This window comes from Sciurus vulgaris (assembly GCF_902686455.1).
Source record: "Sciurus vulgaris genome assembly, chromosome: 11".
Classification (NCBI taxonomy): domain Eukaryota; kingdom Metazoa; phylum Chordata; class Mammalia; order Rodentia; family Sciuridae; genus Sciurus; species Sciurus vulgaris.
Genome location: NC_136472.1, coordinates 91,080,345 through 91,097,115, shown reverse-complemented (window position 1 = coordinate 91,097,115; position 16,771 = coordinate 91,080,345). Strand labels below are relative to the sequence as shown.

At 37.4% G+C, this 16,771-nt stretch overlaps 1 protein-coding gene across 9 annotated transcripts in view; it reads left to right on the top strand.

Moving 5' to 3' along the window:
• MRE11 (MRE11 homolog, double strand break repair nuclease) overlaps positions 1–7,749 on the top strand; it is an 84,914-nt gene extending 77,165 nt beyond the window's left edge. For all 9 annotated transcript variants that reach the window (XM_079101954.1, XM_079101953.1, XM_079101952.1 and 6 more), the window contains 2 exons: positions 410–485; positions 3,301–7,749. In XM_079101954.1, the coding sequence (XP_078958080.1) occupies positions 410–485; positions 3,301–3,357 (133 nt within the window). In that variant the 3' untranslated portion in view covers positions 3,358–7,749. The remainder of the gene's footprint in view (positions 1–409; positions 486–3,300) is intronic.
• Positions 7,750–16,771: the final 9,022 nt, after the last annotated feature.

Below are 16,771 nucleotides of genomic sequence, written 5' to 3'. Positions count from 1 at the left end.
TACAGATGAGGAAATTGGAGCATAGGGAAACTTGTCTAAAGACACATGCTAGTGGACAGAAAAACTGAAATCCAAACTCTGACTCCAGAGTTCTTTTTCTTCTATTTCTTTCTTTCTTTCTTTTTTCTTTCTTTTTTTTTTTCGCAGGTCTGGGGATTGAACCCAAGACTTTATGCTTTCAAGGCAGGCACTCTACCAACTGAGCTACATTCCCAGCCCCCCAGAGTCCTTTTTCTTAACATCAAGTTTTTACTGCTCTAATGTAATTGAAGGGAATTGTATATTATTTTTATTCATGGATTCTATGTGATTGAGAAACTTAACTAGAAATGCATTTCTGATAAATTCTATATGTCCTTGTCTTTGGTTTATTGTCCTGCCCCCCCAACACCTTTATTTTTTGCCTCAGGTGGTCGAGCACATCAGCAAGCAAGCAAATGTCCCAGAGCCAAATAACTAAAGGGGTCGATTTTGAATCAGATGAGGTAATAAAGCCATATTGTTAAATTTTAATAATTTTTAACTTTGTGATAGGTAAATAGAGACTATCATCTAGTTGCTATAAGTTATTTTTAAAAATAGTTTCATTTATAGCTTTACTTTGAGCTATAATGTAAAAGTCAATAGGGAACATCTGTTGAGTGCCCATCTGTGTAATTACCTCATATAAAAGGCCTGCAGATTTTTAAAAGATGATGTTCACTCAGCTCTCAATCTGCCCAGTGAATAGGATCAGAGCAGTTTTTTAGCTTCTACCATTTGTATTTGAAGAAATGATGGTGACGATAATGTAAGAGCTTTTAATGTTGCTTTAATAGAATAAGTACGCACTCTGTGCCCCTCATGTTTCATATATAAGATGGTGTATGGTGGTGATTTTCATGTCACAGAAGAATTCAGGCATTGGTTGAGTCAGATATCCACGTGTCAGAGAGAATATTCGGCCTTTGATCTTTTGGGATTGGCTTATTGTACTTATCATGATAGTTCCCAGTTCTATCCATTTACCAGCAAATGTCATCATTTCATTTTTCTTCATGGCTGAGTAATATTCCATTGTGTATATGTATCACATTTTCTTTATCCATTCATCAGTTGAAGGGCACGTAGGTTGGTACCATAGCTTAGCTATTGTGAATTGAGCTGCTATGAACATTGATGTGGCTGCATCACTATAGTATGCTGATTTTAAGTCCTTTGGGTATATGCTGAGGAGTGAGATAACTGGGTCAAATGGTGATGTCAGTCCAAGTTTTCTGAGGAATCTCCATATTGCTTTCCAGAGTGGTTGCACCAATTTGCAGTCCCACCAGCAATATGAATGTACCTTTTTCCCCACATTCTCACCAACATTTATTTTTACTTGTGTTCTTGATAATTGCCATTCTGACTGAAGTGGGATGAAATCCCAGTGTAGTTTAATTTGCATTTCTCTGATTGCTAGTGATATTGAACATTTTTTCAAATATTTGTTGACCATTTGTATTTCTTCATCTGTGAAGTGTCTGTTCAGTTCCTTTGCCCATTTATTGATTAGGTTGTTTTTTTGGTGTGAAGTTTTTTGACTTCTTTGTATATCCTGGAGTTTAACGCTCTGAGTTGCCAATGGCAAAGATTTTCTCCCGTTCTGTAGGTTCTCTCTTAATATTCTTAATTGTTTCCTTTGCTGTGAAGATTTTTAGTTTGATCCTATCTCTTTTATTGATTCTTGATTTTACTTCTTGTGCTTTAGGAGTCTTGTTGAGAAATTTGGTTCCTAGATTGACATAATGGAGATTTGGGCCTACTTTTTCTTCCAGTAGGCACAGGCTCTGGTCTAATGCCTAGGTCCTTGATCCACTTTGAATTTGTGCAGGGTGATAGATGGGGTAGAACTTTTTAATCTTGTAAAACTGAGACTCTGTAACCTTTAAATATGTTCGCACTTCCCTGTTTCCCCAGTCCCTGGTACCCACCGTTATACTTTCCTTTCTATGAATTTGTCTGCTCTAGGTACTTCATATACATAGAATCATATAATATTTGCTGTTTTGTGAATGGCTTATTAACTTTCCAAAATGTCCTCAAGGTTCATACATGGTATGGCATATGACTTACCCCTTATAATTTTGAGCTTTCACTGCTGCTTTCAAGTTCCCTGCATCTCAGCTGTTGTTTTAAAACAACTTGAACTGGGAAGAAAAATGACAGCAAGCGCTCAGTCTTCCTATTGAATGCTAACATATTGATTATAGGAGAGAAGTAAGCAGAGCATCTGCATGTACATGTGGTCATATATTAAAAGTTAAACTTTTGTGTACTGGTTCGTGTTAAACTGCAAAGAAAGAAAATTCTCTATTGAACTTCATTTTGGATTCATTTTTAATAAGCGCTGCCTTTGATAGCAGAAATTGAGTCAGTAAATGAAAGTGAATTTGTATTTCTCAAGGCATCCATTTCTTAACAGAGATGGATAATTTAGCTCACATTTCAATTTGTTAATACCACCAATAAAGACTAACATGAGTAAGTGATTTCTTTTATTAATGTTTTAACAGAAACATAAATCAGAAATTTACAAATTTGTTTTACCTTCTCAATATTGAATTATAGAATATAATCAATTTGATATTATCCCTCATCAAATTATATAACTTGAACTTGTCTGAGGTTTGTTAGTTTTCATTCTCTTTAATTAAATCCTTGTTAATACCTCGTATTTCCGTTTTTTTTTCTAATGTATATAAAATTTACAGCTCATCAGAATGGAAACTCTTGAAATATTTCAAAAACCCAGAAGATTGCTTTGATAGGTTGTTTCTTAACATCAGTCTGAGAGTAACTATCTACTTCTAGCACTAAATGGGAAGTGGGAACTAAGAATTACAGCTCTTTCTAGGTTCGACCTTCTCCATGTGACTTCATTATTTTTTGGATGAATTTCCAGATAGCATACAACTGTAATAAAATGTAAATGGGGGGAAAAAAAACCTATTTGACAGACCAAATTGAAATGACTTACATCATTTTTACCTTGCTTTCCCGTATCTCATTTCCCTTTATTAAGGCTAATCACTGAGAGAAATGTAGGTATATATATATGCATACATACATTGCAGAATAAAATTTTATTTTTAATGCTCACTAAGAACTTGAATTGAATTTATATATTTCACACTTATAAAGGAAATGCAAAAATGAAATCTAACCCATATGAAGAGAAAGTGGCTCTCATTGATACCATTGCTATTGTTTTGCCCTAGGAACTTCTGTCTTGCCTCAGCAACATGGAGCTGACTTAACATTTCAATGTCATTTCAGGATGAAGATGATGATCCTTTCATGAGCATTGCTTCTTTAAGAAGAAACAGAAGATAATATATTTAATGGAACTTAGAAAGTTTCAAGTTATAGAAAAAATCAAAACATTGCAAGCTAAGAACTCATAGTTAAAGATTTTTAAACTGTTTCTGTGAACTGAGGAATTTGAAAAAGACTTACTTAACAAAGAAACTAATGTGTAAAAATTTGTATTTTTAAGCATCATTTCCTGAACATGACTCTATTACTGAAGACATTTCTCAGCTGATGGCTTTAAAAGTAACATTGGTTCTCCTTATTTTTCAGTCTGGTTGTTAAATTATTTAGGGATGCTTTATAAAATTTAAAATGTTATTTTACTGACATGTAAGTGTATATCTTACTGAATAAGAGCTTTGCTTTAGAATTGTTTTTGAATAAGTAGTGAAATAAATCCACCATTATATATTTCTGCTTCATGATCAAAGACAATATTAATATCTTAATATTAAATTTAGCCAAAGTTGAAGGAAAGAGCTTATAAAATTTAACCTCATAATTTTTTATAATTTTCTAGAGGTTTTATATTTCCCAGAAGTGAACATTCTGTGTGAAACTGTACCTAAGCTCACTATTTGTCATTTAAGTGTGGGTTTTTTTTTTTTTTTTTCTTTTCTTCCTCCCACCCCCCAGTGCTTGATGTAGTATCAGCCCCAAAGACTTGGAATGATTAGAAGTACTGAATAGTTTGAATGATTAGATACAGATTTTAAATTTTTTTTTAAAAGAACAGTCTGTTAGAATTACTGAGGTTTTTTTTTTTTTTTTTTTCCAGTTGTAGCAAAAATTCAAAAAATTATGTTCCCATTGAGTGGTAGCAATTATTTCTATTATTCTCTATTATTAAGGCTGTTCTCTCTCATCTGTTTGTAGGAAGAAAAATGTTAAATAAATTTTATATATTACAAATGTTAAAGAACTTTTTTTAGATAGAGTGATGCTTATAGTGGGGAGACTGAGGTAGGAGGAGAGTGAGTTTAAGGTCAGCCTGGACAATGTAGTAACCATCTCAAAAATTTTTTTTCTTTAATCTTAACTTTGGTTCCCATAAAATATTTCAGAATGGGAAATTCCAGAAATCTTAAAGAAGGTTTTTATTGAAATAATCCCATTCTCTTAACACTCTACAAAAAATAGATACCTGAGGATAACCCCCCTACACACACACTGGGAATTGAACCCAGGGACCTTTTACTACTGAACTACACTCCTAACTAACTACACTCCTAACTTTTAGGAGTGTAGTTTAAAAAGGGCCTCACCAAGTGACCCAGGCTGGCCTTAAACTTGCAATCCTCCTGCCTCAGTGTCCTCTGAATTGCTGGGATTATGGGCAGGCACCACCATGCCTGGCTGAGAGTGTTCATTCTTTGAGGCAGCTCTGTTTAAAGACTCCTTAAGGAAATGGTGGATCTTTGTGGTACCACAACCTGATATTTCTTTATAGATAAAAACAAATAGTTGATTTGAGCAATATTCATTACCATCAGAATAATCATACTTGTCAAATTATAAGGAACTTGTCAAATTATAAGGAGCATTTGGATAATGGATGTCTCTATATTATAGCATCTTAGAAATGGCCTAAGTCAAAAATTACAGTATAACATTCTAATTCTTTATAAAGTAAATTTTGTGCTTAACTTGAGCATAAGGGTTATTTTAGTAAGTAGCATTAACACAGCAGAAAGCATTGTTCTGTGAAATACTCTTAAGGCACATCTGCCTACATCTTGATTGCACTTTAAATCCACAATATTCCCTGTATTTGAATGGAGTAGAAAGTCCATCTGGGGTGAAATGGTGGTGTGGAAACTGGTAGGGGATGCAGTGCTACCCCTGCACATGGCACACTGGTTTGGATCAGGCAGCATCGGCTGATAGCTGGTGTCCTGCCAGTTAAATGTTCTTGGGTAAGGGTGAAAGTTATGCCATGGCCACTGAAGTATTCTAACAGGTTCCTGGGCAAAAGGAGTAAGGCTTTCTCTCTTTAAAACACTGCTGTAGTGTTTGAAAAGAGATACTTACTGTGATGCAGTTAGCTGCTAAGGAAAGTGATTCTGTGGCAGTTACAGAGAATGAACATCTCTTCAACTAATTCAAGTCATTTTGTGAATAGTTAATGTGCGTCAAGCCCTAAAAATATGGTAAATAAAATGTGAAAGGAAAACCTATCTTACCAAATATTGTTATATAGTTAAATGTGCACCTATCCTTGATTCTCTGTATTGAGGCAACAAAGTCTATTATTGGTTTTTCTGTGGCAGTTTTCAGACCTGTTAATGTAGGGGGTCTTTCAGATGATTCCAGAGCACTTGGAATTGCTCTTGGAGGCTGTGAGAGCAATGATGAAAACATTGTGAGGAGAACATATGTAGGGTATCCTTCCATGCTTATCTAAGAAGAAATCTCCTGGCTTCTTGTCTCCTATGAAAAAATACAGCAAAGCTACAAATGCAGTGTTTTCCTAGGCAATTCTAGGAAATAGACCTGCTTAGGAAATTCAGGCATCTAGGCAAGTGATGAGGCAACCTTTAATTCAGGTACAGATAAAACTTTTTTTTTAGTAAACTTTTAAAATTTCTAATAACAGTTAATACAGAAAAGTCATACAGTTTAACAAATAATTATATATTTAGCACTTGTGGAATCTCCACACAGGTAACAAAATAGAGTATCACTAATGCCCTGGAAATCCACTGAATATTCTTTCTTCCCAGTATATAGTCATGACTCTATTCCAGAGTGCTTGTTTTTGCCACAAGGTGGTGCTTGCACCATGTGATGCAGTGAGGATGTTTCCTCTGCAAAGCTCAAGAGGTTGAGTTTTGTAATAAATTTAGAACCTATGCAGGAATATTAAACCTATGCAGCAGTACCATAATTTGCCTTCTAATCTTAAATATTTTACATATTTCAACTGGTTTGGGCTGTAACCATAAAAATTGCCAGTTTGATAATTTTGCATGTTAAGGTTCAGGAAGAGGAAAAAATGTTTTATGTTTTCATAAAGAGAAAAATCTTTTATCAAAAAGTTGAGTAGAAAAGTCTACCAATGTAAGGTTTTTCTATAGAAATGTATGATATTTAAAAGCAACTTTCCCCAAAGTGATCTGATATTCTTTTTTGTATCTTTCAAATTATAACTTTTAAAAACTAATTTCTATTAAAATTATTACATGCTTTACATAATAAAGATTTGAGTTTTTTATCCAGAAAGATTCTGTATTCTTGAATGAGAAATGTCCACATTTCATCATTTGCTTATCTTACTTCCAAGAATTTTGAACTTAATGTTGCTTAGGTCTGAAAATACTAAAATTTTAATTTGATCTCTTTAAAGTCAGTTCACATAGTTTGCTATTGCCATGTATATTTGTATGTCTTTGTTACAGATCACAAGATCTGATTTTAGCTATTTTAAAGTTGTAAAAATGGAACTGGAGTTGTGGCTCAGTGGAAGAGCAGTTGTGTGGCATGCGTGAGGCCCTGGGTTTGCTACTTATCACCACATATAAATAAATAAAAATAAAAGATCCATTGACAACTAAAAAGATATTTCAAAAAAGTTGTAAAAGCATACTTATTCTTCAAAATATAGACATTGAAGTATATACCAAAATGTATATATTTCCCTGTAATCCTCTTGCCAGTTATGTTCTGTGGGCAATTAGGTGCATTTCTTAAAGTACTTTTGGCACTCTCTCATCATTGAATTAGAACCCCATGTTGTACAGCTAAATATTAGTGCTTCTCTCAAGATATATGCTCACTTTGGTACTTATCTTAGTTTTCTGATTTTTTTCACATCTGGTTTATTAACTTTTTAGTTGAACCATCTTTGCCTCCTTTGAGGCATAATTATACTACTTTCCAATGTGTGACTCAATGTTATTGTTCAGTTTGGGTCAAGTAAAAGAAAATTAATCTGGAGATGCTTTGACAGCAGAAGTAGTAAGTGATTTTTAAAGGGTACTTGACTGTTGATTGCACATTACAGTTGACCAGCCAAGAGAGCTGCAATGGCTCCTATGTTGGTTAGTCCGTGCCACATTTTGTTCTGTCTCGCAGCTGCTATGCAGTCCTGGTGGTTCATTTGCTAATGCCCAAAACTAATGCATAAATACCCTTGATCACAATGCCTACTTAACTTCAAGAATTTTGCATTTGTTATAGTTTATTTAAAAATCACCATTTTATACACCATAAGCTTTTGAATTACAACTTTGTTCTGTTAGTGCATTTGAATTGATGATGAGGTATATCTGACTTTGAGATAATTTTACTAGAGATAAAAATCCATCACTTAGTAGGAAAAGAGCAATAGCTGCATTATTTTTGGTCCTCTGATAGTCTGGAAATATGACTTGTGAAATGAAGGTGTCTATTTTATCAAAATATTTACCATAAACAATGTTTATATATAGTGTTGCTTTCTATGCCAGGCCTAGCTATGTGTACGTATTATTTAATTCTTCCAGCAACACTATAAAGTAGGTGTTATGGTTTAGATATGAGGTGTCCCCCAAAAGCTGTTAATGCAGGACTATCAGGAATATTCAGAGGTGGAATGATTAATTATAGGAGTTGTGACCTAATCTGTCCATCCTTGTTTGAATAGACAAACTGAGTGGTAACTGTAGGCAGGTGGAGTGTGGCTGGAGGTGGGTTAGTTGGGGCAGGTCCTGTTATCTTCCCTGTGAGCCTCCCCTCTGTCTCTTTGCTTCCTGTCTGCACCACAAATTGAGTGGTTTTCTTTCTCTGGGCCCTTCCCCCATGAGGTACTGCCTCATCTTGGACCCAGAGCAAATGGAAACAACCATCTGTGGACTGAGACCTCTGAAACCTTCAGCTCCCAATAAACTTTTTCTCCTCTAAAGTTTTTTTTTTTTTTTGGTATTTTGGTCACAGAGACACAAAAGGGAACTAAAACATTAGGCACTGTTATCCCATTTTTTTTAAGTAGGGAAGGATAAAGACTTAAGCATAAAATCGTACAGCAAATAAAAGTTAAAACCGAGATTTGTATCTAAAAGATACTTTTAGGGCGGGGTACTAGGGATGGAACTCAGGGGCACTCGACCACTGAGCCACATCCCCAGCCCTTTTTTGTATTTTATTTAGAGACAGGGTCTCACTGAATTGCTTAGCACCTTGTTGTTTTGACTTTGAACTGTTGATCCTCCTGCCTCAGCCTCCCAAGCCACAGGGATTACAGATGTGTGCCACTGCACCTGGCCTAAGAAATAACATTTAAATAAAAAATTTAAACAATAAATTTAAATTTTTTCAATGTAAATAAATGGTAGAACTGAGTTTTAAATCTAATTCTGTCTAAATCCAAATCCCATTCTTTCTACATAGCTACACTGCCTCCCATCAACTGAGGCACATCCTGACTTACAACTAAAAACATTAACCTCAAATCCTAAAGCATATTTGAACGGGGACTACATAAAAAAGACAGGAAAAACCCAAGAAAGAACATGAGTCACATCTAAAATTGGCAACTGGGCTTGGCAGGGTAAACAACAACAGGAGGGCTCTCCTTTACAGAAACACATTTAAAATGGTACAGGGAGTCATTAAACATTGAGTAGTAACCTTGGGTGACCTGATGACCTAGTTCTTGTGAATGTTGAAAATGCAAATGGTTTTCAATAGGTTTTGATAAAACCTGTAATAGGTGATAGACTGAGAATTGGTTTATGCTGAGATTCCTGGGATTAATTGGGTTTAATGTATCCATCAGCTAAAAACCCATTTGAAAGTTATTCTGTTCATTGTTTTTGCTACCCAAATCACATTTATTAGTTTTTTTCTAAACACAAACAAAAATGTGTGCTATTCTAGAAAACCTGAAAAGCTCTAAACAGCATAAAGAATACATATGTATATTTGTAAACATAGCTTGTTTGTTCCATTAGGATAGACTTAGATGTGAAATGTTGAACATACACTGTGGTCATATTTAAAGATTTGGTAAAAACTGTCAAATTGCTTGGTTGAATAACCAAAAGAATGAACTTTAAAAGGACAGACTGGAAAGGCAAATAGCTAATTAGCCTGGGACTTTGTTAGTGATTAAACTTTAAATGGCATATCACTTTTACCTATCACAGTAGAACTTTATTATATGATACTGAGTGTGAGCTGTACATCAGGCACTAAGAAAATGCCAAAAAACCCACAATAGACGTAACCTCACAGAGCTTTGAGTCTAAAAGAGATACTTAATTTATTGAGCTCTTTTTCTGAGCGGGGACTGAGCTAAGCACTTTGTTAACATCATTGCTTCTGATCACTGTGAAGGTAGTATTTTTATCCGCTGAATGGGAAGCAGATGTTCAGACACTGACTGACTTGCATGAATCAGAGCTATATGGCTGGAGGACTGAAGTCCAGGTCTGAGTGACCAATGATCTCACCCTTAGCTACTGGGCGAGGAAGATTTTTAAAGTCTAAATTCAACGGAAGAAGCCTTTTACAATGCATTTCAGAAAATCAAACAAATGACTAGGTGTTGGTTAGGGTACAGTTAAAGAAGTGCTCTCATATTGCTGGTAGGAGTATAAATGGATATATCCTTTCTATAAAGCAATCTGGCAAAATTATCATAAGCCTTAAAACATTTTCATCCTCTTTACCTGAAATTCCATTTTTTTTTGGATCCTCTCCTAGCCAATAATCTGGACCAGCAGAAAGGAAATGGATCGAAGCTGGATGATGATGCACACATCTGTCTATATAAAAAGTCTAAAAATATTTATGTAAAAGATTCCATCCAACATTATTTATTATAGCAAAAAAAATATTATGTTATGTTATCCCATGAGACAAAATGTTATGCAGTCATTTAAAAGGATGTTTTTGTGGAAAATTTAGTAACATGGAATATATTTTCACAGTAATAAGAGCAGGACATGAAATTGATAAAATTTCATTCCAATTATATAAAAAATGTTAAAGCAAACTAAAATGTTAATAGGATTGTGGTGATTAATTTTTTACATTTTTTGCATTTTTCAGTTTTTTTTTTACAAATATCATTTATACTCAGGAAAAATAGTTTTGTAAACTTAGGGAAAAAAATCAAGTGGTTTGCAGAGCAGTGCAATCAATCTTTACTTATAACAGTCTCCTTACTATTGTCACTGTTGGGAATGGGTTTCTGTTCTGATGAACCAATTGAGCCAATCTGACCAGGGTGCAATGTTTAGTTATATCTAAGAAGGACTTTGACAATGAGGAAATCGAATCATTGGCTTTATAATTTGTACACTATCTCCACCGCAGAACACAGCCATTTTTTGTGTTTATGAGAGGCATTCATTGTCAAGGAGTGATGGTGAAATTAATAGCTCAACTTTATTTCTGTGAGTGCTTTGGAATTTTTCCTTTTAACAATCTATTTATACTTTCACATATTCATGCATTAAGTATTTAGTAAGAGACTGCTCTGTGCCACGCATCATGCTAGGCTTAGTTTAAAAGAAGAAAAGAGCAGGGGCCTGCCCTTAAGGAAATCGTCCAATGGGAGGGCAGAGTGTGGATAGTTATTACTGTGTAACAAAGGCCGAGGTGGGAGAAAACTCAGGATGAACCCAGGCTGGGGATCCAGAGCTTTCCAGAAGACACTTACTGTTAAGAATTTTAGCAATTAAACTTCTAGATACAGTAAAAATGGTATGATCCTTTTCCTGACAATTTAAAGTAGATTTGATTACTCTACCCTTAACTTTGGGCTTTTGTAATATCCTTATGTGATTTTTTTGAATAGCCTGGTGGTTCGGGATCTGCACTTTCCTTTCCGATACCACATGCTAACTTCACTGTGGACAGTTTTTCCTCTCAAAGGCTTCATCATCATACTTCAAATACCAAAACCTCCCTTGATTCCACTGCCTGCAAGCAGGATTTTCAACTGTAATTGCTAGAATTTGTCTTTATCATAGCATGAACTTTAGGAAATAGAAGTCAGGATAAAATTAATATGAAAAAAGACCACTTTTCATTTTTCTGGAGCTCAAAATTAATGGCCTCAAGTGGTAATTCAGAAAAAATCTTATTAAAGCATTTTTCAAAAGAGAATGTCAATGACAGCTACTGCTTACATCCTATGAAAGTGCATTGCAGATCTGGTGATGCTTTCTAGAAATATCTTTAACAAAATTTTTACTGAGTATTTTTTTTTTAAAGCCCCTTTAATCATCATTTTCCCCTCTGTAAGATGCATTATTACTCAAATGGCTTAAATATCATGGGTAATCCTCCTCTTTCACATTCCGAGGATTTGATTTGAAACAAAGCACACATAGAAATAATAGAGAAGTAGAAAAATAGCTCAATAGCAATTAAGAACATAGAATTAGAGCTAGTGCTAAGAAAGATGACTCAACCTATAGAAATATAGAAAATCTCCTTGAAACATCAATTCCATGGCTCTACCCTGTAGAGGAACTGTATCTTTTCTTTGCTCTCTCCAAGATCTAATAAAGAAGTGTTCACTTTAAATAATTAACCAGCAACAGAGCCAGAAAATAGTTATTTTCACAGAAGGTAGATTTTACGTGGCATATAAAAGTTTGAGGTTTATTTAGTTTTCTATGATTAATTATGCCCCCCAAATCCTACTAGATAAAAATTATTCAGAGAAATTAAGGTTTGCATCCTGGATTGTCTGGCTGCAGGAAGTAACATTAGGAATAAGATCATTCCTGGTCAGGAGAAGCTGACAGTTTAGTGGGCAAGATGGGTGCAGAGCAAATAGACTACAACAAAGGAAGTACAACATTGGAGAATGGATGGCATGTTATGGTAGTACTGTTTAAAGAGTAGATTTGGGACCTGACCTTGCTTATGGGACTTTGACAGTCAAGGGCATCACTGAGTCTTCAGAGGGGTGGCAATACTTGAACTGGGTCTTGAAGAAGAGAGGAGTTTTTCTGGCCTTAGGGTGGCAGAGATGATGCTTGCAGGTGGAGAAACAACATCCTTAATCATATACCATCATGAAATTGGCAAAGTGTGAGGTGACCCCAGGATTCTAACCATGGTAAACAGTGAACAGAAAAGGGAAGGAGTACAAGAAAGTCGGGGAGAACGGGCTATGAGTTGACTTTGGAGCTTGCAGAATTGGAAGTGTGTGGGGGCATTCTAGGTGAAAATGTCCAGTCAACAGTCAATATTTGATACAGGTCTGGAGCTCTTGACAAAGGTGGTGAGTGGAGACTCAGATCTTGGAGTTACTGGTGAGTGATAGAAAGCTAAACCTGTGGAGATGGTTGGAAACGTGCATGGGAACATTTGATTTGAAAGGAGTAAATCATGGAGGATGGCACTCTGGTTACTACCTAGCCTTCCTGGGGTACAAATAATACTGTGAAATGGGTTAAACAGATTGGCACTAGGTGGCCCAAGACCCAAATCATCATTTATGAAAAATTGCTATGTGAAAGTGCAGGGTAAGTTAAAGCAACTTACAATTTAATTTGGGTCACAAATTGTAATTTAGATAGAGCACTGGTATATTTCCTTTCCCTATTCTAAGTGTACCTTTTTACTCTGTGGTGCCAGTATACTAGACTTGGAAAGCAATTCCTGGCTTAGCCTGCCCACGTGCTTTGTGTTGTCACTGTATTTGTGTATATATCTTCAGCAGTACTTGATATTTCAGGCCTACTTGGTTTCTTTGTAATTCAAGTATGTCAACATCCAACTTGTGCAATTTAAACAAGCTTCAAGTGACTGTCATGTCACCATGCTATTTGTGCTTCCTTCCTTTCTGCTACTGTGATTGGTGCCAGAAGGGAATTGTGAGTGTGGAGTTTCTAACCCAAGTAGGAGCGTTTTAGAAAACAATATTGATGTTAAAGCAACATTGTTTGCGGCATCTGGAGTCTTGATGTGGGGAAGCTCTCAGAAATGCTTCTTTCTAAGGCCTCTGTGTGAAATTTTTGCTCTATAATTCTTGGTCTCATTTTTGTTAAAATATTTAGGAAGTGTTTTTCTTCCTTTGTTCCTTTTCTTTTTTTTCCTCAAGTTCATTTGAGAGAGTTAAACAGTAAACTCTCTTTGGTGTGTTTAATACATGGAACTATTATTAGAGATGTAGAAATCTAATTACTATGTGGCACACACTGACTATACACAGTGTCCTCGTTTTTACTCAGGATGTACAAAAGGAGTTGGTTCATTCTGTAAGAGCAGCTTGTGTCCTCCCATAACTCCTTAGAGCAACAGTAATTTACAGGACAGATAAAGCTTCTGAGGGAAGAATTTGTAATAATGTCACCTTAGTGTGGGGTAACATGAAGGATGTTCTTGCTTCATTAGCAAATAGGTTGTTCCAGAAGTTCAGGGTAAGCTGGGACAATGGTGCTGAGTGGGAATTCAGGAGCAGTTGGGAGGCCTGACCTGGTTGAATGGAGAACTGAATGTCTAGGAAAGAGGAAATTCTGATATTCTGAGTGCCCCACACCTTTAGAGCACACCAGTCCAACTCCCAGGGGCTAGCACTGAAATTTATTTGCCCAAGGACCTTCTTTTGCCCACTGTCACTGCCTACTTGGCAGGCCAATTCTGGAGCATTAATACACCCTTAGGAGAAAACTTTGACAAGAGTCGGTACATAGGTGTCCCAGGTGCCTTTCCCTTTGGCTTGGGTAGCTCACATCTATGCTTGATACTGACTTTACAGGTAGTTAAGCTCCAGTCACCCACAGTGGTAGCTGGTTTGACAATGCATTCTTTACTGGCCACCTTCCCTTCCTTTTCTCACTTCTCTACTCCCCTATTGGTGTTTGCCTTCACCTCCCAAATAAACCCTTGAACTAGAATCTTTGTCTCAGGATATGCTTCCAGGGAAAGCTGAGAACTATAACACCTCATCTTGCCTTTCAGAGAGACAGTTCCAGGCACCTGATATAAATGCCCTTATACCCACAAGGTACAAGGCTAAGTAAGGAATCAAAGCACTAGTGAGGTGGCTCAAACTAAGAATATGCCTGCTGTTGACATCAGGATGGTGCTTGGAAGCGAGTGTTTTTCAGGGCACTGTATCTTTCTCTGTGCTTGTTGCTCACTGGCCCTCTTCTACTTCTGCACTCCTTTTTGACATGGGGCACAATTCTATTCATTAGGATTCTGTTTCCTAAACTACCGCCACTCACTAGCCTTGCCACTCTGAAATGGTTCCAAGTCACCTTGATGGGGCATCAAGTCTATTCAAGGTTACATGTTTATAGGAAGTCTCCTGGATTATTATTATCTTTTTAAAATCTATATACCTGATATTTCATCAGCCTGATACCCTGTTCTTTCTTCTGGGATTAGTCCCATAATCCCCTGTTCCAACCACATAATCCTGTGTGACCTGTCAGGCCCATCAGCAGAATCAAGGAACACCTATTCACCATCTTCTTCCTCAAAACAGTGGCTTGAAGGGTGAGTCTAAGGCAAGAAACTGGAGCTAAGGGGGGATTTCTAGGAACTAGCTGATAAACTAGTGAGGAAAGACTAAAAGTTCTGGGAGAGATTGAGGCCAAAGGAAGATCTTTCATGCTTTTTGTGTTTGATGTTAACCAAACTAAGAAATGAGCAATCATCCTGATTTTTCCCTCCAATCTTTGTCATATTTGCTCCTCCCGCTGCCAGCTTGACTCAGGTCTCACCTCCACCCCTGGGTTACTTCAACAGCCTTCAAACCTGCTTCAACCACAGCCTCTCTATTCTCCTCTCAGATGCTGGAGTGTTCTTTCTAAAAGGTCAAACTGATTCTACCAGTCTCTATCTACAGTCTTTCCATGCATCCCTAGAACTCTTTTGTATTCTTAGCATGACCAATTAAGCTCTCATGCTCCAGTCCCTGTCTACCTCTCCAGTTCACTCTGTAACTCCACTCCCTGCATAATACACTACTCACTTCCATGCCTGTGACTGCACTATGACTTCTTTCCTGAGGATTACTTCACCTTCTTTCCTCTGCCTCCTCTTCCATGACCTGTCTCCTGTTGGTCCTTCAGGATTGAGTTGAAATGTCACTTTACTCTGATAAGACTTCCCTGACTCTCTCCAAAGGGGATAAGTGCATTCTTGTATTTTACCATGGTGACACTAACTGACCTACTTTCTGATTGTTTAGCAACAGGAGAGTCTGGCCTGTGTCCCTGGAGTTCGAGGGAGTACTAAAGCTGATGTCTAATGTTCCTGGAAAAGTTCCAAAGTGACAGGTGACTGGAGCTTCTTCCTGGTCCAGTGAGAAAAGAGGACTTTGGTGGGAAGTTTCTGTTCTCCAGGGTTTGGGTGGGACAAAGGAGCAGGCTTTCCCCACAGCCAAGAGGATAGCTCAGAAGTTACCTGGGTTACCTGGGTTCAGGCCAAAACTCAAGGGCACTGCTCAGCAGGGCCACATGACACACTAGAAAGTCTACACCAGGTTTACCACCAGAATGTGAAGTTGAGGGCACAGTTACTAGTAGTCAGCTGTTCTTGCATCCCTTGTACCAGAAAGCAGTGCAGTGAGAGATCTGTACAGGGTTCTCTGAAAACCTTACATAAAGGAAAAGAAAGCTGTTAACTATGGCCAGAAAGGTGAAATAACCTGCCTAATATCTCACAGCCAGAAAGTGACAAAGCTGGGATTAGGCCTTGATTCCAGAGTCCCTGGTCTTAAGAAAAAGGTCAGAAGGGTGGGTAGCAGGGGATGTGTGGCAGGGAGAGAGACTTCACAATGGAAGTGCAAACAGGTGAGCAAGATGGAGAAGTAGGTGGGGAACTGAAAAGCAACTTGGGTCGCAATTTCACTTTCAGGTAGTTTCTGCAACTTCCAGGACAGAAAACTCACTCTTACCCAGTAAGTGTGCACATAGCTAATACGCTTCTTGTTTCCTTTGATCCATCAGGAAAACTGTTCTGAAGAGTTTCTTTGAAAAACAAAGCTCCCCCAAATTGCGTTCCCAAGGGCTGTCAAAGAAATAATAAGCCTTTAAAAAGCCCTCCAGCACGCCTGTAATCCAGATGCTCCAAGAGCTTGAAGCAATTCTAACGTCTCTGTTTCATTTTTTGCCTTGTTCCTGGCTTGGTCAGAACTCGATGGTCCATCTCAATATTTCAAGTGTGCGAAGACTACAGCACAGATGAAAACAAATGAAATTTATCCTTGTCACTGAAGGAGACCCCTGGCAGACCCAGTCTTGCAGCGTGACCCCATGTAATCCCCACTCACTCCCACGGGCGGTTTCCACCTGCTCGTTTCCTTTTCCAGAGACTGGGAGAAACCGAGCCAAAGTGCGTTAGAGAAAGCGCTTTGCAGCGCCGCCGGAGTTGTGTGCTGGAGTGGGAGTGGACTGGGCGTGGGGGCAGCAGCCGCGCCGCCAGGCACCGTGGCGGGAGCGAGGCTTGTCAGAGCCGGAGCGCGTCACGGTCGGCGCAA